The 21,792-nt window shown below is 46.8% G+C and overlaps 1 protein-coding gene across 14 annotated transcripts in view; it reads left to right on the top strand.

Moving 5' to 3' along the window:
- Nucleotides 1-21,792, top strand: part of LOC137424940 (protein FAM13A) — a 136,032-nt gene that overhangs the window by 98,717 nt on the left and 15,523 nt on the right. For all 14 annotated transcript variants that reach the window (XM_078776111.1, XM_078776110.1, XM_078776107.1 and 11 more), the window contains 3 exons: nt 20,035-20,116; nt 20,205-20,431; nt 21,333-21,416. In XM_078776111.1, the coding sequence (XP_078632237.1) occupies nt 20,035-20,116; nt 20,205-20,431; nt 21,333-21,416 (393 nt within the window). The remainder of the gene's footprint in view (nt 1-20,034; nt 20,117-20,204; nt 20,432-21,332; nt 21,417-21,792) is intronic.

Raw genomic sequence — 21,792 nt, 5'->3', positions numbered from 1 at the left:
GAGTATGGTAGAGAATGATGTGGTTGAGCTTCAAAGTGGTTTGATGTCAATGAAAGATAGTCTGTTGGGAGCCATTGGTGAGGTATGTGGATGGACAAATTGACCACCGAGGCACTCGGAAACATGGTGGTGGGATGATGAAGTTGGAAATAAGATTGACGAGAAGAGGAAGAAGTTCATGGAGTGGCAGAAGGCGAAGGGTACGGGGGCAGAAAAGGCAGAGCATGAAAGTTTTAAAGGAGAACGGACACGACCAAAACAACTTTGCAGATTTCGAAACATAAACATATGTTAAACACTTCTATCGAGTTCATTTCACAAATATCTTCGCGGTTTTATTAGAATTTGTCAAAATATCGCCGAACAAGCAAAATCAGTTTTGTCAAAACCGCAAACCGGAAATGACGTTTGCGAAGTAACCCAGTTTTTCGTTCTTAAATCCTTGTTGGCTTCGTGACGATCAGAACATCGCTTTGTTTTCGTTACGATCAGTTGGAATCATGCCCAGTCGTTGTGTGGCTGCTGCTAGTGCGTGCCCGTACGTGCGGGGAGGTAAGTACGTGGGCATACGTACGTACCAAAAATAAGGCCGCGCTGTCCGGAAGTTCGCATATCGCAGTTACGATTAATCGCAAATTAGTTTTAATGGCCAAGTATTCAATTTTCAAACCGCGAGGCAGAAACAACAAACACACGCGGTTCCTTCGCTGTCGCTTGACCATACGTGCAAAGAAAAATTAAAACTTGCATCGTTCCTTCGGTCTTCGCTCTCGTCCTTCGCCGTTCCTTCGCTCTCGTCCTTCGCTGTTCCTTCGTTCACGTACAAAACGTATGTGTTTGCTAAATAAATGGCCATAACTTAGTAACCACTTGCCCGATTAATAGCAAACCTTGAAACGGCACATCCTCAGGTCCCCAGCAATATACCTGGCAAGTTTCACTTAGATCGGACCAGTGGTTGTCGAGAAACAGCGGTCACAGACATACACACACAAAGACAGACACACAGAGATTGCTTGCATTATAGAGAGTGCTATAATGATACAATTACAACTGATACACCTGCAGTGCTGCACTAAGTCAATAAAGTCGTATTTCGTTTCTGTGTTTCTGTCCATTTCTTGCCTCACGGCACTGAACATTAATTAAATATTAGTTATGTATTCCATTGACCAGAAAAAGAAACTTTTTCAATTAAAAAAGAGACATAAAAATGAATACCATTCAGTATTTTGGAGGCGCCCGAGATCAAAATTGATCGCCATTGTGTCTGTGTCCGACGATTTCTCTTCTTCACTCTCTGGATGGTATGGTTCGAATCTGTATGGGAGAATCGAGTGTGATTCCCCAAGATTATTAACTTGCTCTTCATTTTCCGCATCAGATTGGTCAGAAATATCGCTGATATCCAGACTTACGCAACTATCGGAGTCGGTGTCTGCCATTGTTTACTATTGCGCAGTCACATCAGCTTCCTCCAATGACGTCACATCGTGGAGGGCAGATTATCGCGAGATGCTGGCCGGCGCGAGAGAAATCGTCTGCTATTGGCATTTTAAAACTCGGATATCTCACGATTCACGCATGCTAGAGCAACAATTTTTGCGCCAAACTTAATCTTTTTTGTTGCTACAATTAATTAATCTTAAGCATTTGATGTCTATACTCATGTCTGTTCCCCTTTAAGACAGCCAAAAAGGCTGCAAAGAAAGAGGTAGCAAAGGCCCAGGAGGCATGGAGAAAAATGTTCGGAGAACCCTTGGATTCGGAAGAGGGTCAGAGAGTGGTATTCAGGATTGCAAAGCAGATAGCGAAAGAGAGGTGTGATGTGATAGGGGTGAGTTGCTTGAAGGATGAAGTGGGACAAATAGTTGTGGACCCAGATGGAATGAAAGGAAGATGGAAGAGATATTTGGGAATGCTGTTGAATGCAGAGAATGAATGGGATGGCAACATAGAGTGTAACCCAGTTTTAGGACCGGTAGAGAAGATAACCGAGAAGGAAGTCGAGGAAGCGATAAAAGCAATGAAGAGTAGAAAAGCAGGAGGGCCGAGGGGAGTTGTGGGAGATATGTTGAAGGCAGCAGGAAGTTGGGGTGAGAAGAGAATGACAGAGATCTGTAATGACAGAGAAAGGAGCACCGACCGGCCCAAAGGGTGTTGCAGAGGAGGATAAGGAAGAAAGTAAAGATCGACGAAATGCAGTTTGCATTTATGCCAGGAAGAGGAACGACAGATGCACTTTTTATTGTAAAGCAGTTGCAGGAGAAGTAAATGGAGAAGAGGAAGAAGTTGTTTCTTGGGTTTGTTGATCTGGAGAAAGCATTCAATAGGGTTCCATGCGAAGTAGTGACATGGGCATTGAGGAAGTTAGGAGTGGAGGAATGGTTGATCAGAGTGGTGATGGCAATGTACGAGAGAGCGCGCACAGCTGTAAGGACGAAGGACGGGAACAGTGGTGAGTTTGAGGTGAAGGTGGGAGTGCATCGGGATTAGTACTAAGTCCACTACCATTTGTAGCTGTGATGGAGGTGCTGGCTCGGAACGTAAAGGAAGGTTTACCATGGGAGTTGTATGCAGATGATCTGGTGTTTTTTTTTTTTGTTTTTTTTTTTGTATACAAGATCGAGGCTCGTGAAAGAGCGAACATTAATCACACAGAAAGACAAACCGACACATAAAACATATAACATCGGGAGCGGTAGACAAGATGGGGAGAGAGGGGTAAAGGACACAAACACAACATTTGAGAGCAGGGACCGAGAGACACGAAAGAAGTTGGAATTTCAAACAAGGTGGATCTGGGGTGAATTAGTGGGGGTAGAAAAGATCAAGGTTATGGATGGGGGAAGATAAGAGATGGTGGTGAACAGCTGTTTTAAAGACCTGGAGGGAGGAGTGGGATTGAAGGGAGTGAGGGAGTTTGTTCCAGAGGTGGGAGAAAAGTGGAATGAAAGAGTGAAGGTGAGCAGAGAGCCGAGATTTTGGCAGTTTAACCATCAGAGGGTTGCTGGCAGATCTTGTGCGACCTGGAGGAATATTTGGGGGACAGAGCACAGAGAGAGCTGGGGGAGCAAGGCCGGAGAGGAGTCGGTAGAAGACAGAAAGACCACCTATCTGCCTGCGGTGAGTGAGTGAAAGGCCCTCAGAGATAGCTTCATCGCGGGAGATTCCAATTATTACCTTCGCAAAAGCGGAAGGTTATGTTTTGATCGCTGTGTATTTATTTGTATGTCTGTGTGTGTGTGTGTGTGTGTATGTTATTCGCATAACTCAAAAAGTATTCAACCGAATTGCATGAAATTTGGTGGGATGATTGGTTATTATACGGGACACATTTGATTAGATTTTGGGAGCAATCGGGTCAAAGGTCAAGGTCAAGGTCACGAAAAGGTCAAAATCGTATTTTTACCAAGTACAGAACAGTAGCTGCGGCGAAGGTATGCGCTCTACCGAGTGCCCGTTCTAGTTCTGAAAGCTTTGGTTTCAACAGCGTGAAGCCGAGCTAGGTGTGAGGCAGGAGCACCGACCGGCCCATAGTGGAGAACAGTATTCCATTGAGCTGCGGATGAAAGCCTTGTATGTGGTGAGGAGCTCAGGTGTGTCTAGGAAGGACTTCGCACGACGGAGGATGCCCAGTCGGCGACTGGCTTTGGAGGCCAGCTTGGAAATGTGGTTTTCCCAAGAAAGATCATGGCAGATGGTGAGACCCAAAAGCTTGAGCGACAGAACTTCTTTGAGAGGATTGTTGAGAAAGTAGATGGGAGGGTTTGTCCAGTCGATCTTTTCGGAGAGACATAGTAAGAGTGTGAGATTTGTCAGGATTGAAAGACATGTTCCACTTGTTTGACCAGTCTGTGATTTTGTCCAGGTCTTCAGAGAGTGAGGAGGCTGCAGACTGCCGATCTCAGGGAAGAGGAATGGAGCGGCAGAGAGTGGAGTCATCAGCAAAGAGATAGAGGATTTTCCAGAGAGTCGGAGAGATCATTGATAAAGACCAGAAAAAGCACAGGGCCCAGAACACTGCCTTGGGGAACTCCAGCCTGAACAGGAAGGGGAGATGAGAGAAATCCATTCAGGGCCACACATTGACTACGACCAGAGAGGAAGTCCGCAAGCCATGCATGGAGATTTCCATGGATACCATAGGAGGAGAGTTTGGTGAGCAGAGCTGGGTGCCAGACAGTATCGAAGGCACGTGATATGTCAAGGGATTGATTGGGGATAGTATGGATGGACTATCATGATGGATAGTATGGATGGATAGTACTATGGTTGATTGGGGATAGTATGGATGGACTGAAGGAGAAGATGAACAAGTGGAAGGAATGTGTGGAGGTAATAGGTCTGAAGGTGAATATCGGAAAGACAAACGTGTTGGCAAGTGGTAAAGCATGTGGTGAGGTGGAAAGAACTGGGAAATGGCTGTGTGCTGTGTGCAGGAAGGGTGTCGGAGTGAACTCAATTCAATGTACAATGTGCGCTGAGTGGGTTCATCAAAAATGTAGTGGTCTGAGAGGGACATGTACTAGTGTGGCAGCTACATTCAAGTGTAAGGTGTGCACAGAGGGAGTTGCAGATGGAGGAAATGTTGAGTTGGATCTTGGAGACGGCATGAAGCTGGAAGGTGTGAAAACACTTTGCTACCTCGGAGACATGCTGAATGGAGAAGGTGGATCAGACTCTGCGACGGTTGCTGAAGTGAGATGTGCATGGAAGAAGTTTCGGGAACTGAATGGCCTGCTGACGAGGAGAGGAGTGTCGTTGAAGCTGAAGGGAAAGGTGTATGCTGCATGTGTGGGAAGTGTTATGATTTATGGGAGCGAGACATGGGTAATGAACGTGGAGCAGCAACGAAGGCTGGAAAGGGTGGAAATGCGAATGGTGCGGTGGACGTGTGGAGTATCGTTGAGAGAGAGGACGACAAATGATGAATTGCGAAAGATGATGGGAATAGAGCCTGCGATGGATGCTGTGAAGATAAACAGGTTGAGATGGTTTGGTCATGTGTTGGGGAAGGATGAAATTGACTGGTTGAGAAGAGTGATGGAAATGAATGTAGAAGGAATTAGAGGACGGGGAGGACCGAGAAAGACTTGGCTAAAGGTGGTGGAAGAAGAAATGTGGGCAAGGGGGTTAACAGGGGGAGATTTAGAAAATAGGGCAAAATGGAGAAGATTGTCATGGGGCTCGCAAGGCTAACTCCCGCTCTAGCAGGGAAAATTGCCTTAAAATGCCTGTTGTTGTTGTTGGTTCGTCCAGGATATCTCGACAACCAAAGGGTCCACAAGTCAGGATGGTATAAAAATTCTGCATCGACCTCCTCTACAACATGACGTTAATTTGGAAGCGATTGGACAAGCGGTTCGTCCTGAATTCCCAAATGTGTGCACCATGACGTGAGCCGCTTCGCCAGGACGGCCGTTTTAAGTCAAGAGTCGTATCTGTCAACCACGTCATCGGCGCCTTAAGTATGGCGTCATAATTCGACAAGACACAAGCTTGAAATTTATTGACCGTGATGTATGTACGCTGCAATTAAGCCGATATCGGAAAATGTACATTTATGACGTCGTTGGTCACGTGCTCAGGCAGCCATTTTGGGGTTTTTTTTTTTTTTTTTTTTTTACAAACCCTTCAACAAAAAACAGTTTGTGGTCTCTGTCCAAGGCTAAAATCCTACCTTTACATCCGTCGGTTTACCAGAGGGTGTAAAGGCAGGCCGAGGCAAATGCAAAGGCACACATGTTTTTGGCGGGGTAACCGGTAACAGCAAGTCGGAGGGCCGGCGACCACGCACCGCACCATGCTCAGCACTACGCACCGATCACACACCTATGCCCCGGCGCACCCCTCGCGTCCCACACCCAGCACCCCCCGCTCGGTGCGGACGTGCACCGTCGATGCGGGTTTTGGTGAATTTGGCCCCTCAATCCCCCACTTGTCCCCGAACCTCACATGCAGTGTCCGTCGGCACCACACCCATGATTTCATCACACCCATCCGAAGGACCACAACCGTGATTTCACTACACCCAATTTATTCCACCACGCCTCTTTTTTTCCACCCCGCCTCTTTTTCACCACACCCATTTTATTGCACCACCCTCACGATATACAAAAAACAGATGAAAAAAATGTTTAAAAAAATATGTAAAAAAAAATATGTAAAATAAATAAATAATAATAAATAAAAATCAAATTGCGACGTGCACTGGATTTGGATAGTTTCACCAAGAAGAGGGTTACTAGCAGACCTCGTGTACCCTGCAGAAACCTGGGGGAGGGGGAGGGGAGGATAAAGCAGGGAAAGAGCAGAGGGTGCAAGGCCCAAAATGAGGTGGTGGAAGACAGAGACCATCAACCTGTCTGCAATGGCGAAGTGATAGGCTCATCGACTCATCTTCATCACGGGTGATTCTTGAGCAAGACGTAAGGCAGGGGAGCCAGTCCAGAGCGTAGCACAATACTTCATCAATCTGCAGATGAAGGCCTTATAGGTGGATTAGGAGTTCAGGTGTGCCAATGAAGGACTTTATATGACGGAGGATGCCCAGTCGGCGGCTGGCTTTGGAGGCCAATGTTGAAATAAGGTTTGTCCAAGAAAGATCATGGCTGATAGTGAGACCCAGAATTTTGAATGACTGGACTTCCTCAAGAGGATCGTTAAAAGAAAGTAGATAGGAGGGTTTGCCAGACGGTCCTTTTGGAGAGACAGACTGAGTGTGAGACTTCTCAGGTTTGAAAGACATGTTCTAAGTGTTTGACCAGCTTGTGATTTTTTTTTAAGGTCTGAAGACAGGGAAGAGGCTGCTGCCTGACTGTCTGAAGGATGTCACGGCAGAGGGTGGAGTCATCAGCAAATAGATAAAGGCATTTTTCAGGGAGTCAGAGAGGTCATTTATGAAGTTCAGGAATAGGGTGACACTAGAATTCTGCCTTGGGGCACTGCAGCCTTGGTAGGGAGAGGAAATGAAAGGATTCCGTTGAGTCCCACATGTTGGCTAGGAGAGTAGAGGAAGTCGGTAAGCCATGTGTTGAGTTGGCATTGGGTGCCATAGGCAGACAGTGTGGAAAGTAATGTGCAATGTCAAACTGTATCAAAAGCACCAGATATGTCCAGAGAGACGGCTTTGATCTCATGTCTGACATGGAGGACCTCCATTCATTGTTGAGCGAGTAGAAACAGCATGTCCAATGTGGAGTGACCTGCTCTGAATCCAAATTGATGTGCAAGACCAGCAGAGCAAGTATTTTAGGACACGTGAGCTGATGCCGTCCGGTCCAGTAGCAGAGTCAGAATCGAGGGTTGAAAGAACCATGTCCATCTTCCCAGGTGCAATAGACACCGAGTGCAGGAGCACTCCCAGGCTGAGTTGACATCGGGCAGTAGATGTGGGAGACAAGTCCTGAAGAGAGATGGCTGCTTGCCGTCCCTGCCAATCTGCCCGAGTGAAATGCCAGACTCACCGGCGTTGAGGCTGTTCTCTGAGAATAGCTGGAGGGATGTTGACTTTCACAAGCATATGACCAGATAAACCAATTTTAGCAGAGGAAGAGCAGGAGACATTTGCGGGAAAAAGTTAGTAATCACCATGTCTCGAAGGGAGGATTTGTCCTTTGGAGAAAATCCAGGTTGGGAAGTTCACAGATTGAGTCAGTCCAATGGAGTCAGAAGTCCTTTGAAGAAGTGCCATGGCTGGTGAGAGAGGTACTGTTACGGGGTCCTCTACAATCTCCTGGTCTCGGTAACCTCCGAACCCCGAGAGGAACCCCGGCAGAAAAATATGTTACCCTGTGGTGAAAATCAATAGTGAAACCACACCAATGATTATAAATGAGCAAACTTGTATTATAAATCACACACAGGTATAACGGTACAACAAATGGCCATTAAGAGTGCACTCTATATATCTCTTATACAGACTTGGCATTTAATATGGAATATTTTTTTTTGGGGGTGAACTTACTTTTCAAGATGTCTTAGAACCAAAAGTTCATTGGAATTATGTTGAAATTATTCTAGATTTTGTTAATGTGACCTTTAAAAGAAACAAAAACCACATTTGACATTTCGAAACAAATAAATTGACCCTTGAAAGTGATGAAAACTGATATCGAACTCAATTCATGGACAGTACTGTGTTAAATTTCTGCACGTTTTCCAGAAGTATCTCTTTATTTTGCACATTAGCCAAAATTTTTTTAAACAAAAACAAAAGTTAAATTACGAGTGGGATTACGGACAGTAAAATTTCAGTTCAGTACTTCGTGTAACCCCCACGAGCATTCAGGAGAGCACGTACACGTTGACGCATGCTGTTCACGAGATTTGCCAAGGTTTGGACAGGAATCACTTGCCATGCAGTGACAATAGCCTGCTGCAATTCACGCACAGAGGTCGGCTGCTGGTCCAAGTGGTCGATTTGACGCGTTAATTCTGCCCACAAGTTCTCTATCGGATTCATATCCGGGGACATGGCAGGCCACTCCATATGCTCTACACCACGGTCAGCAAGAAAGTGTTGGATCATGCGAGCACGATGAGGCCGTGCATTGTCATCTTGGAAGACAAAGTTTCCTCGAAAGGCTGCACGAGCAAATGGAAGCAATGTTTCTTCCAGAATGGCCCTGTACTTGAACTGGTTCAGGCTTCCATTCATAACAACCAGGTCAGTTTTGCCCCCTGCATGAAAAGCAGCCCAAACGGTCACCCCACCACCTCCAGCTTGGACTCTTGGCACTATCCAATCTTTGTTGTAGGCTTCATGCACTTGTCTGCGCACTCGGACGCGGCCATCTTGACGATAGACCAGAAATCTAGACTCGTCACTGAAGATCACGTGATTCCAGTGTCCTGGCTGCCATTGATGGTGCTCTTTGGCCCACTGCAATCGGCGCTGGCGGTGTTGTCTGGTCAGGCGTGGCTTTCTCAGGGGATGCCTGGCATGATAGCCTGCTTGAACCAGTCGTTTGTTGACTAGCCTTCTGGATACAGGCACATTTGTCAGTTGCTGCCACTCAGCCCTAAGCCGATTAGCTGACTTGGTACGGCCATTGCGGACTAACCGGTGCAGCTGGCGATCATCCCTCCTTGTGGTTCTGCGGGGACGTCCTGGCCTCGGTATTGGGGTAGGGACACCCCTCTGAGCATTTCGTTTCAGGATCTTTGACACCTGACCTTGAGTGATGCCATACTGCCGAGCAATAGCACGCTGTTTCATGCCGTAATTTCGTAAAGCCACCTCTCCAAGACAAACAGCATTGTCGAGTTGACGGACCATCTCCAGAGGAAGCGGCAATAACTTTTGGAGATGTGCAGCAGTTGTTTTCCACTAATACAGAACGCAACAACCCTTGTATACCCGACTGTGAAACCAATCATTAAATGCACCTGTCCGTACATTTTGCCACGCCACCTGTGATATAATCCTGTTGTTGACTTCTTGCTGAGACAGACAATCAGTGACATGGTTCTTTTAACAAATAAATCACCAAAGTGTTAAAGAAACTCACCAGATTGATATACTGAGTTAAGAAAGTAAACCCAAGTCAAGAAAAAAAATAAAAATTCCATATTAAATGCCAAGTCTGTATAACGTTTTAAATCCCCACCCCACCCCACCCCACCCCACCCCCCCAAAAAACAACAACAACAACAACAAAAAAACATTTATTTTTCCTTTCTCCACGTGTGCCGTTGTCTCATCCTGTACTTTCTGTCCAGGTGTATCGCGGTGCTTTTCGCCCCGCCCCCATTATCTCCTTGCCATCATTATCTCCTTGCACCTTTTGCCCTGTTCACGTGACTCGTGGTGGTCCCTCTCGGCCCTCCCCCCGTTGGTATTTTGTGCATATAAGATTGTTCACGGTTCTGTTTAAATATTATTTTAAATATGTTTAACCTTTCCCCTTCAGTGGTTTATTCAGTGGTATATTACAACACGCTGTTTTTCTTCCTATTTAAAAGGCTTTTCTCAATTTCCTCTCCAACTCATTCCACGTCAAAAAAAAGAAATTCAATATCTTATACGTCTCCCTCACTACATGGTCTAAATTCACATTCATTCCATCCCTCCTCCATCGTTCTGAATCGGATTGCTAACTTGAAAATCACAACAAACCCAATTTGTTATCAATGTTCGTCTTTCATTAATCATCCACTTTCTAAACTCCCCTCTTGCCCCTCCCCTCCAAATCCCCCCCCTTGCACCTACACTCCTAAACTCCCCCCTTTCCCCTCCACTCTTAAACTCCCCCCTTGCCCCTCCACTCCTGAACTCCCCCCCTGCCCTTCCCCTCCTAAAGTCCCCCCTTGCCCCTCCCCCTCCAAATCCCCCCCCCTTGCCCCTCCACTCCTGAACTCCCTCCTTGCCCTTCCCCTCATAAACTCCTCCCTTGCCCCTCCCCTCCAAATCCCCCCCTTGCCCCTACACTCCTAAACTCCCCCCTTGCCCCTCCACTACTAGACTACCCCCTTGCCCCTCCCCATCTAAACTCCCGCCTCACTCCTCCCCTTCAAAACTCCCCCCCAACTCCTCCCATTCAAATCTCCCCCCATACCATTCCTCTCAAATTCTCCCTCCTCCCCCCTCCTCAAAGTTGCCTCCTCCCCACCTCGTCTCCCTTCTATCTCATGCCTCCACCCCCCCCAACCTTCTATTGTCCCATGCCCCCCCTCAAACAACCCCTCACTCTGCCTCATCCCTTCACCACCAAACCTTTCATCCTCCTCATCCTTCCCTTTCTTGGAACTCTTCTGTAATCTCTGACACACTATCAACTGCTCTCCCTACCTCCCCCTCTCATCCTTCATCTTACCCTACTCCTCCCCTCCCCTGTCCTGTACCCGATGCTCCCCCTCTCTCTTCTTTAACGGTATGGACCTCAAACATCGAGGGCCTTCGCTCAAACCTGACTGATCTCTCCATACAGGTTGCTTCTGACAATCCAGACTTGATCTGCTTAACAGAGACTTTCCTCCTTCAAGATGTCTCTGATTCCTCAATATCTCTTCCTGGTTACTCCCTCTTCCGGTATGATAGACCTGAGCCTCGTCCTGGTGGTGGGGTGGCTATCTTTATCAAAAACTCTCTTCCTCACTCTCCTTGCACTGCCCTCTCTCCTCCTCACCCCCAGGAGTACCTCTGGCTACGGCTTCCTCTCCGCTCCCACCTTTTGTTCATATGTGTTCTGTACCGTCCCCCAAACAGTGATGACTCAATTTACATTTCACTCTCTGACAACATGGACCAACTTCTATCCACTCATCCCAACTCTCTCTTCCTCATATGTGGTGACTTCAACTGTCATCATGCCACCTGGTTGGGTGTGGGTTCCTCTCTCACCAGTCATGGCACCTCAGCAAAGGACTTCTGTGACTCACTGGGATTGACACAATCTGTCAATTTCCTGACCCGGATCTCAGCCAATGGAGTTTCTTCTCTTCTCGACTTGGTTATGACAAACTTCCCTGCTAATGTCTGCTGCTCTTCTTCTGCTCCATTCGGTTCTTCTGATCATGTGCTTGTCAAAGTGGACATCTCTCTGGCCATTCTCAGAGAGCCTCCTCAGCGTCGAAGAGTCTGGCATTTCACTCAGGCCGACTGGGACGGGCTTCAAGCAGCCATCAATCGTCTGGATTGGTCTCCCATCTCCACTGCCTCTGACATCAATTCTTCCTGGGAATTCTTCCAAAGCAAACTGATCTCACTCATGCACAGATTTATCCCATCTCGTCTTCAGTTGTCTTACCCTTCCTCCCGTCCATGGTACACCGAATCTTGTGGTGAGGCAGTTGCCCTGAAACAACTTGCCTTTGCCTCTTGGAAGGCTAATCCAACTGAAGGCAATCTCAGTTCCTTCCACCAAGCTCGGAACAAGTGTGTGTCTACCCTCAGGAGTGCCAGGAAGCACTATCTCTCCTCACTCAAGAACGAACTCTCAAACCTGTCTCCTTCCTCAAAATCCTGGTGGCGTCTGGTCAAATCCGTTTCTGGTGTTTGTTCCCCCTCCATCCCCTCCCTTACCTCAAATGGCCACACAGTTGACATCGCACGTGACAAAGCCGAATGCCTCAACTCTGTGTTTGCCTCAAAATCTTTAGTCCCAAACCCATCTCTCTCTGTTCCCACCTTTCCCAGTCGAACCCAACTGCTCCTGGACTCTGTGTCCTCTCCTGACAAGGTGGAGGAGTTTTTGTCTAACCTCGACTCTGATTCTGCAACTGGACCAGACGGCATCAGCCCACAGGTCCTAAAATCCTGCTCCTGCCGCTCTATCTCACCCTCTCTCTGTTCTTTTCACCCGATCTTTTGCTCAAGGTCATCTGCCAGCATCCTGGAAATCAGCAAACATTACCGCTTTACACAAAAAAGGTGCAAAAACAGATCCTTTTAACTACAGACCAATCAGCCTGCTCCCAATTATCAGCAAAGTCATGGAATCCATCATTGCTTCAGATATGAAATCTTTCCTCTTCTCCAATGGCTTGATCTCTGATCATCAATTTGGATTCAGACCAAGTCACTCTACTCTGGACATGCTGCTTCTCCTGTCTCAACAATGGATCGAGGTCCTCAATGCCAAACAGGAAATCAGAGCTGTCTCCCTTGACGTATCACGTGCCTTCGATACGGTCTGGCACCCAGCTCTGCTCACCAAACTCTACTCCTATGGTATCCATGGAAATCTCCATGCATGGCTTGCGGACTTCCTCTCTGGTCGTAGTCAACGTGTGGCCCTGAATGGATTTCTCTCATCTCCCCTTCCTGTTCAGGCTGGAGTTCCCCAAGGCAGTGTGCTGGGCCCTGTGCTTTTTCTGGTCTTTATCAATGATCTCTCCGACTCTCTGGAAAATCCTCTCTATCTCTTTGCTGATGACTCCACTCTCTGCCGCTCCATTCCTCTTCCCTCAGATCGGCAGTCTGCAGCCTCCTCACTCTCTGAAGACCTGGACAAAATCACAGACTGGTCAAACAAGTGGAACATGTCTTTCAATCCTGACAAATCTCACACTCTTACTATGTCTGCGAAAAGATCGACTGGACAACCCTCCCATATACTTTCTCAACAATCCTCTCCAAGAAGTTATGTCGCTCAAGCTTTTGGGTCTCACTATCTGCCATGATCTTTCTTGGGAAAACCACATTTCCAAGCTGGCCTGCAAAGCCAGTCGCCGACTGGGCATCCTCCGTCGTGCGAAGTCCTTCCTAGGCACACCTGAGCTCCTCACCACATACAAGGCTTTCATCCGCAGCTCAATGGAATACTGTTCTCCCCTATGGGCTGGTGCTCCTGCCTCACACCTATCTCGGCTTCACGCTGTTGAAACCAAAGCTTTCAGAATCATTGGAATCTCCCGCGATGAAGCTATCTCTGAGGGCCTTTCACTCACTCACCGCAGGCAGGTAGGTGGTCTTTCTGTCTTCTACCGACTCCTCTCCGGCCTTGCTCCCCCAGCTCTCTCTGTGCTCTGTCCCCAAAATATTCCTACAGGTCGCACAAGATCTGCCAGCAAGCCTCTGATGGTTAAACTGCCGAAATCTCGGCTCTCTGCTCACCTTCACTCCTTCATTCCTCTTTTCTCCCGCCTCTGGAACAAACTCCCACACTCCCTTCAATCCCACTCCTCCCTCCAGGTCTTTAAAACAGCTGTTCACCACCATCTCTTATCTTCCCCCATCCAAAACCTTGATCTTTTCTACCCCCACTAATTCCCCCCCGATCCACCTTGTTTGTAATTCCAACTTCTTTCCTGGTAGTCCTGGCAGTGTCCATATGTTTTATGCCTCTCCCACCCCCTTTCCCATGCCTCCCCCCCAAAGCCCTCTCCCTCCCACAGATCTCTCGATGTCTCCATGTCTCTCGGTTCCTGCTCTCAAATGTTGTGTTTGTGTCCTTTCCCCTTTCTCCCCATCTTGTCTACCGCTCCCGATGTTATTTGTTTTATGTGTCGGTTTGTCGGTTATGTGTCGGTTTGTCGGTTTGTCTTTCTGTGTGATAAATGTTCGCTCTTTCATGAGCCTCGATCTTGTATACAAAAAAAAAAAAAAAAAAGTCAAATAACTCACTGCTCCCAACGAGTGAAAAGGACACTCCTCAATGTCTCTGACTTTTCCCAAGGCGAATGGGATTCGCTCCAGCGGTCGATGGAACGAAATCCGGGCGAAGCCCGAATCTCACTCTCCAGTCGATATCCGAAGCGGGTACAGTGGGCAAGGGTGCTCTTCCCGTCAAACTGTACAACGGCGCCCTCCAGAAGCGCACCTTCACCGCTCACTCAGCAAACCGCAACGTAATTGGAGACGAAGCGGTCACACCCACTCATCCCTGACAGACGGTAGGATGTTGGGCGTGAAGATGACACGAAGCAAACCTTCACAGGTGTCTGAAGCACGGGGTTCAAGATGGCCGACGGCTCGAGCTTGAGCCGATGCGACGAGACGAGTATTCATCAGAATCTCAGCGCCCCAAATCTGTCTACGCAGATTTCTCCACTCCAGTGAATATTCTTATCACCGGATGTCCCTTCCAGGAACTCAAAATCCCCTCGCGGCTGCCGGTAAACCTTGCTCGTTACGGAGCGCTGACGTCACGCGTCCTCCCCGACTTTACCTGCGCTGCTTCTTCCTCTTCACCTCAGTCTTCTCGTTCGGTTTCCTGTGTCATTTTAAGTTAACCTTTTTAACTTTTAATAGCTGTTCATAAACAATAAACCTTGGGAAGACAATAATAGTACATAGAATCCGAAATCTTTAAAGTGGAGGAAAACCACAATAACGGAAGTTACGAATCCGTAACACTTCCCCCCCTCAAGAAAGAAAGTTTGAACACAGCAAAATCTTTCTTTGCATACAAACTCTTTAAACAAGCAAGTAAATTCCCAACCCAAATCATCAATTTGCGTGGGCAACAATATTCAACATTCCCCAAAAAATAAAGCAACAAAATTTCACACAACCCACAGAGATTTCCAAAGTTAATTCACTCTGGACAAAGCATCAGGAACGACATTGTCCCTGCCCTTTACATGTTCAATTTCCAAGTTGAACTCCTGCAAAGCCAAACACCATCTCATCAACCTTTGATTTTTCACTTTTCGTTTCTTTTGCATGAAGGTTAAGGGGTGGTGATCAAAAATCCAAAGTCAAGCAAATCGCTGGCACTTTTTCTGGGAGGCCGAGCTGAGGGCCAGGTTCCATGGTGGTTGGGTGGTGAGGTCTGGACCTATTCACTACATGGACGGCTTTAGGAACGTGGAGTTCACGGTTAGTCCGTGTAGGAAAGTTCACCACATGGACGCCTTTAGGAACGCGGCGTTCACGGTTGATCCATGTAGGAATCCTGGCTCGGCTGCTCCGCAGCATTCAGTGCTTCAACTCTTTCTAACTTTCCTAACAATCCCGGTTGGACCACTTATCACGGTAGTCACATGAATAGCGGTCTCCTTCCGCTATTCACTGCTCTGATTATCACTGCTCTGATAATCCTTCCTTCAGGAGCCTCCATAATAATATGGATTGCGGCCACCAGCACTACTACTCCGTGGTCCTCCTCTGTAGCCCCTTCGACACCTAGGAAATGCCTTCCCTACTGTTATGGTCCGACCTTTCAACTCCTTGCTATTCAGATCCTTTTCTGCCACTCTGGCGTCCTTTGAGTTTTCAAACGTGACAAAGCCAAACCCTCTTGACTTTTGTGTCTCCTTGTCTTTTATCAGCAGCACTTCCAAGAGTGGTCCATATTTGCTGAAGGCAGACTCCAGAACATCTTCCTTTGTTTTGAAGTTCAGTCCCCCTACAAATAACTTGCTAAATTTGTCGCCATCCCTAACTAATGTGGTGTTATTTTCCCTACTGGGCTTTTTAACAACCATCGGGTTACCATAAACTTGACCACCGGCCAAATCATTCCCGATAACAACAGATACTCCCTCTACAGGAAGAGTGGCTTGTAAACCTACGGTGACCGGTCCTGACACCACATCGGACTCCAAATGGATGGCATGATGTGGAGCTCTAACACAGCCACCAATCCCCTGTAAACGAACACTATCACCAGTTGCCGTCTCCTCTGACAATGGCAAGATGCCTTCATGCATTAAAGATTGATGTGCTCCGGTGTCCCTCAATACCCTAACGGGTCTCCGGCGAGTCGAGGCTCCATCCAGTGACACAAACCCCTCTGAAATAAATGGTTGGTAACCCTTTTGAGGGCGATCACTCACATTTGCCATTGCATTCGGAGTGGTACTAGTCGAACTCCGCTCCTGATTTTCCTTTCCCAGAGCATAACAGTGGGACATCAAGTGTCCAGGTTTATGGCAAAAACCGCAAGTAGGCCCGGAGGAGAACCTCGTGGTTTGCCTCGAGCCTCCCGGAGGATAAGTCTGCCTTGGAACTGTTGTCTTCTGATTTCTAGAAATCGTAGTATCAGAGTGGTCCTCATAGTCATCTCGAGGCCGCCCCCCTGAATCTTCGTTCTCCGCACCAGATGTATCATAACTCTCCGTGCGAACTCTAGGTGGGAAGTTAGGTTTATGGAACCTCATCCTGTGTGTTAAGGCATAGTCATCTGCCATGGTTGCTGCCTCATACAACTTTGGTACTTTCCTTTCCTCCAGATGTACTTTAATGTCCTCATGGACACACTGTTGGAATTCCTCCACCAGGATCAATTGTCGCAATAGTTCGAAGTCTTTCCCGACTTCTTTTGAATCACACCACTGATGAAACATCGTTTCTTTCATTCTGGTAAACTCCACATGGGTCTCATTCTCCCTCTTCCTGGCGTTCCGGAATTTTTGCCGGTAAGCTTCAGGGACCAATTCATAGGCCTTGAGAATGGTTTTCTTCACTATCTCATAATCTGCACATTGCTCAATCGGTAAAGCCGAATAAATATCTTGAGCTTTACCCACTAGAACACTTTGCACTAATATGGTCCAGGACTCCTCAGGCCATTTTAGCAGTTGAGCCACTTTCTCAAAGTGTAAAAAAAAAACTTCGCTACCTCCTTTTCATTGAAGGGTGGAACCAGCCTCACATGTCTGCCAACATCCCAGGTGTTTTGACTAGTTGTCGAACCAGTCGGCATGGGTGGTACCTCTCCCCGTTCTCTCATTAACTCCAGCTCCTTGACTTTAATTTCCTGCTGACGCGCCAATTCACGGTCCTTTAACTCCCTTTCGGCTTTTCTCTCCTCTGCTTCGAGTTCCCTTGCAGCTCACCTTTCCTCTGCTTTTTTGTCTTCTAACCTTTCCTGGCTCTGCAATTGCATCTCCATTTTTTGGAGCTCCACATTTTCTTGTTCTCCTCGTAACCAATCCAAGGCTCCCTCACTGCATGTTCCTAGTTCCACCATATATTCTATCACCACTGTCTGCATCTCTGTTTTCTTCATTTTAGCTCGGACCTCCAAGCTAAAATGTTTGCCCAATATCAAGAGTTCCGATTTTAGTAACGCTCGGAACTGTGCCTCACTAGGGGTCGCTGTAAACTTCTCTGCGTCAATCTCCATGGTGACTATCCGTTAACACCTGTTAACCTTCACACAAGAAATTTCCAAAAAAAGCCAAAAAAAATTTTTTGAAAAATTTGGGAATGTTGAAAAATTTCCAAAATTTGAAAATTTGGGAATGCTAGGGAATTCTATCCCGGACGATATTTAAGGAATTTTATATCCCGGACGAGCCCCCAATTTCTGTTACGGGGTCCCCTACAATCTCCTGGTCTCGGTGACCTCCGAACCCTGAGAGGAACCCCGGCAGAAAAATATGTTACCCTGTGGTGAAAATCAATAGTGAAACCACACCAATGATTATAAATGAACAAACTTGTATTATAAGTCACACACAGGTATAACGGTACAACAAATGGCCATTAAGAGTGCACTCTAAATATCTCTTATATAAAGTCAAATAACTCTGCTCCCACGAGTGAAAAGGACACTCCTCAATGTCTCTATGACTTTTCCCAAGGCAAATGGGATTCGCTCCAGCGGTCGATGGAACGAAATCCGGGCGAAGCCCGAATCTCGCTCTCCAGTCGATATCCGAAGCGGGTACAGTGGGCAAGGGTGCTCTTCCCGCCAAACTGTACAACGGCGCCCTCCAGAAGCGCACCTTCACCGCTCACTCAGCAAACCGCAACGTAATTGGACATGAAGCGGTCGCACCCACTCATCCCCGACAGACGGTAGGATGTTGGGGGTGAAGATGACACGAAGTAAACCTTCACAGGTGTCCGAAGCACGGGGTTCAAGATGGCCGACGGCTCTAGCTTGAGCCGATGCGACGAGACGAGGATTCATCGGAATCTCAGCGCCCCAAATCTGTCTACGCAGATTTCTCCACTCCAGCGAATATTCTTATCGCCGGATGTCCCTTCCAGGAACTCAAAATCCCCTCGCGGCTTCCGGTAAACCTTGCTCGTTACGGAGTGCTGACGTCACACGTCCTCCCCGACTTTACTTGCACTGCTTCTTCCTCTTCACCTCATTGTCTTCTTGTTCGGTTTCCTGTTATTAACTTTTAATAACTGTTCATAAACAATAAACCTTGGGAAGACAATAATGGTACATAGAATCCGAAATCTTTCAAGTGGAGGAAAACCACAATAACGGAAGTTACGAATCCGTAACAGGTACCAACACCCAGCCAAGTTGTATGGTGACATTTGAAATTGCCACATATGATGAAGAGAGTTGGGATGTATTGTTAAAGTTTGTCCATGGAGAGAGAGAAGAGAAGAGAAGAGAAGAGAAGAAGGAGGAGAAAGAGAAAGAGAAAGAGGACAGAAAAAAAAGACAGATAGAGATAGAGTCATCACTGTTAGGGGGATGGTACAACACACAGATTATGGGTAATGTGAGGTAATTAAAGGGTTAATTGGGGTAATAAAGATTGTGGGTATTGATATGGAGAATGATCTGAGATGGTGGTGCACCGTCTGCTTTAAACCCTGGAGTAGAGAGTGGGATAGCACAGCCTTTGGAATATGGTTCCACAGACTCGAGAAGCGAGGAACAAAAGACTTGATGTGATGTATGGTCAGCCTGCATTTTGGGAATTTAACTTTGAGGGGGTGACTGGAAGAGTTCATACATCATGGAGTTACTGTGCTGGGAGAGCTAGACCTAAGGTTATGCGGTTTAAAAAAAAATGGAGAGGTCACCACCATGCCTGCGATGTGAAAGCAACAGACCTTGTGCTTCGGCCTCATGGCGGGAAATTCCAATAATGTCGAGAGGTTTAGATGCCATAAGAGTCCAGCGGAGGACGTTTGATTCTGGGCCGTCACCTCACTCAATTGAACTATACACAAAGGCATTGTAGATTGAGTAGTTCTTATTTTTCTAGGAATCACTTTGAACAAAGGAGATTCCCAGTCTGTGGTTACCTCTGGAAGCCAGTTTTGCTTGCATGCAAAAAATCCAAACTCGTTATGTTATCATTATTTGATGTGATTAAAATATAGGTGCCACAACAACAAATGGTATTTGATAAACAGCAACTTGAAAGCACTCTTTTATAAACCATAGCGAAAGTTCGATGCATAGTGGCCAGACGGTGGGGAAACTCTGAAGCAGGTTAGAGCTTCTGAAACGCTCGTTTTTTGGCAGGAAAGTTGGAACTTGCCTGTTGTCCAAAGACTGGGTAGATTCCGCAAGTCGCAATTGCCGACTGTCGTATAATGAGTTACAATGTGTTAAGGTCATGGATGAAAACATGACTGAATAATAACGATGCTGTACAGTGCACAGGCTCTAAATATTCTTTGGACTCGTGCCTGAAAGACTTTGAACCCTTTGTACTTTCGACTTTATTGCCACCTCCACTTGCTTAAGGCCCAACAAAAGCCAACAGAAGGTTGATGTGGTACTGTGAATTGATGAACCACAGGTGCTTTCGCCTTTACCAACATAACGTCTGTAGTTGTTGTTCTTCACAATTAATTTGAATAATTTAGACAGTGTTACAAGACTGTGGTCATTATCTTCTTCCCTCCCATCTACCATTTTTGCCCACACACAGCCGAGCCACAGTGACAAGGCCGCAGATCCAGACGTTCTCAAGTGGATGAATGAGTTATCGCGTGTGCGCAAACAGCTCAGAGGTGAGGTCCTCTCCTGCCTCAATGGTGGAGTTTGCAATTTTATCGTTACCTTTCGTGTCCCATCCATTACCGCATCATGTTCACGCAGATATACGGCTGCGACAACAGGGGACAGATATGGGCTTCTTGGGGGAGGAGCCAAAGCGAAGGCACACACTTCCTCGGAGCTTCGGATCGTCCGCGTCGGAAAGCGAGGCAAGCGCAGATCTCGACGAGCCAGGCAATAGTGGGCCTTCGGTCGAGCAGACTGTTGATGGGCTGTGGCGCAGGCTTGGAGAATTACGAAAGGAGGCAGGCCGGCCAAATAACCCTGAGGTATTTTTATTGTTTTAAGTGATGTTCATTTCCAGCTCTGTATTATCAGGCTATTGTCTCCTCCAGCTCTGTATTATCAGGCTATTGTCTCCTCCCTGTCTGCCCGCCCTCTTCCATTCATAATTCTGTTTTGACCCTTTACTTGTGGTAGTCGTGCCAAGTCCATGTTCTGTGAGCCATTTGGGCATGACGGCCACATTATTCATTGTGACTTCTTGTCTTGGAAGTGCCTCACTCACCGAGGCCGATTCACGGAGGTGAGTCGGAAACGATACTCAGGATTTAATACAGCCACGTAAAGAGACCATGACCATGTTATAAACTCACTCCCCAATCAAAATAATTTACCTCCAGTGGCTTGCCCATGTCAGGAATGAAAGAGGGACAATTTACTTGTGGTGCATGTAAATTTGCACTTTATCTCTCCAAAATGGTGCATATTGACTGGACCACAGCTCTAGCAGTGATCTACCTTCGTTCTGTCCTTTGCAGCACCAAAGATGCATCCATCGGTTCTCTGGAGCAGGAACTCTACTTTCGGGTGGAAACAGTTTCCAAAAATGTTTGGTCATTTCTAACCCACGGTTGCTGTAATGGACGTTCCTGGTTCATTGGTCAAATTTTTGCCTGCCTGCCAATGTTGCAGCAAGTGACCGTGTTAGAAACTACCAAACATTTCTTTTAGATCTTATAAGATCTTACAATTGTACTAATTAAAAGATTTCCACTTTTCCTCAAAATTGGTCTCGTGTAACATAGATGGTTCTTTAATTATTTTGATAAAACATTGATGCGCGTTCCACATGTTGCTGTATATTGGAGATAGGCGATTGTGTCCTGATGCTGAAGTGGGTGCGGCGGGAGTCGGTGCAGTGGTTGAATCTTTTTTCTTTCTTTGCAGGAAATGACACGAGACCAGCTGTTGGGAGAGAAGTTGGTGCTGCAGAAAAGCCTTCTACACTACGAGAGCGAGCATGGGCGTCCGGTGAGTTTAACACAATTTGATAGCTGTCTGTTCGAAATTCGAGCTTTTCTCTGAACCAGAACAGTAGTTTTTAGTGAAACCAATGTCATTTTGGGTTGCTGCGTCTTAGAGCATGCTCTGCTTCGAATGGGGACGTGAAGCTGGCTGTCCTGTTTGCATTTGTCTTGTGGATGGTGAAGATCCAGCTATCTTTCAAAATGAGTAGGCCCTTGTGCATCAGTACCTTTAACGTAATTCTCTGCTTATTTGCTTAATGTCTGAAATGTACTACCTTGTCTTAAGTACAGGAATCATTTTTGTAGACGCCATTTTAACAAAGTTCTCTGGGTTATTCATCTTGTAAGGGATTGCTTGTCGAGTGCTAACAATCATTCAT

The sequence above is a fragment of the Myxine glutinosa genome, chromosome 4 (assembly GCF_964187855.1).
Source record: "Myxine glutinosa chromosome 4, kmMyxGlut1.1, whole genome shotgun sequence".
Classification (NCBI taxonomy): domain Eukaryota; kingdom Metazoa; phylum Chordata; class Myxini; order Myxiniformes; family Myxinidae; genus Myxine; species Myxine glutinosa.
Note: the sequence above shows the minus strand (reverse complement) of the source record. Positions and strands in the feature narration are given on the sequence as shown.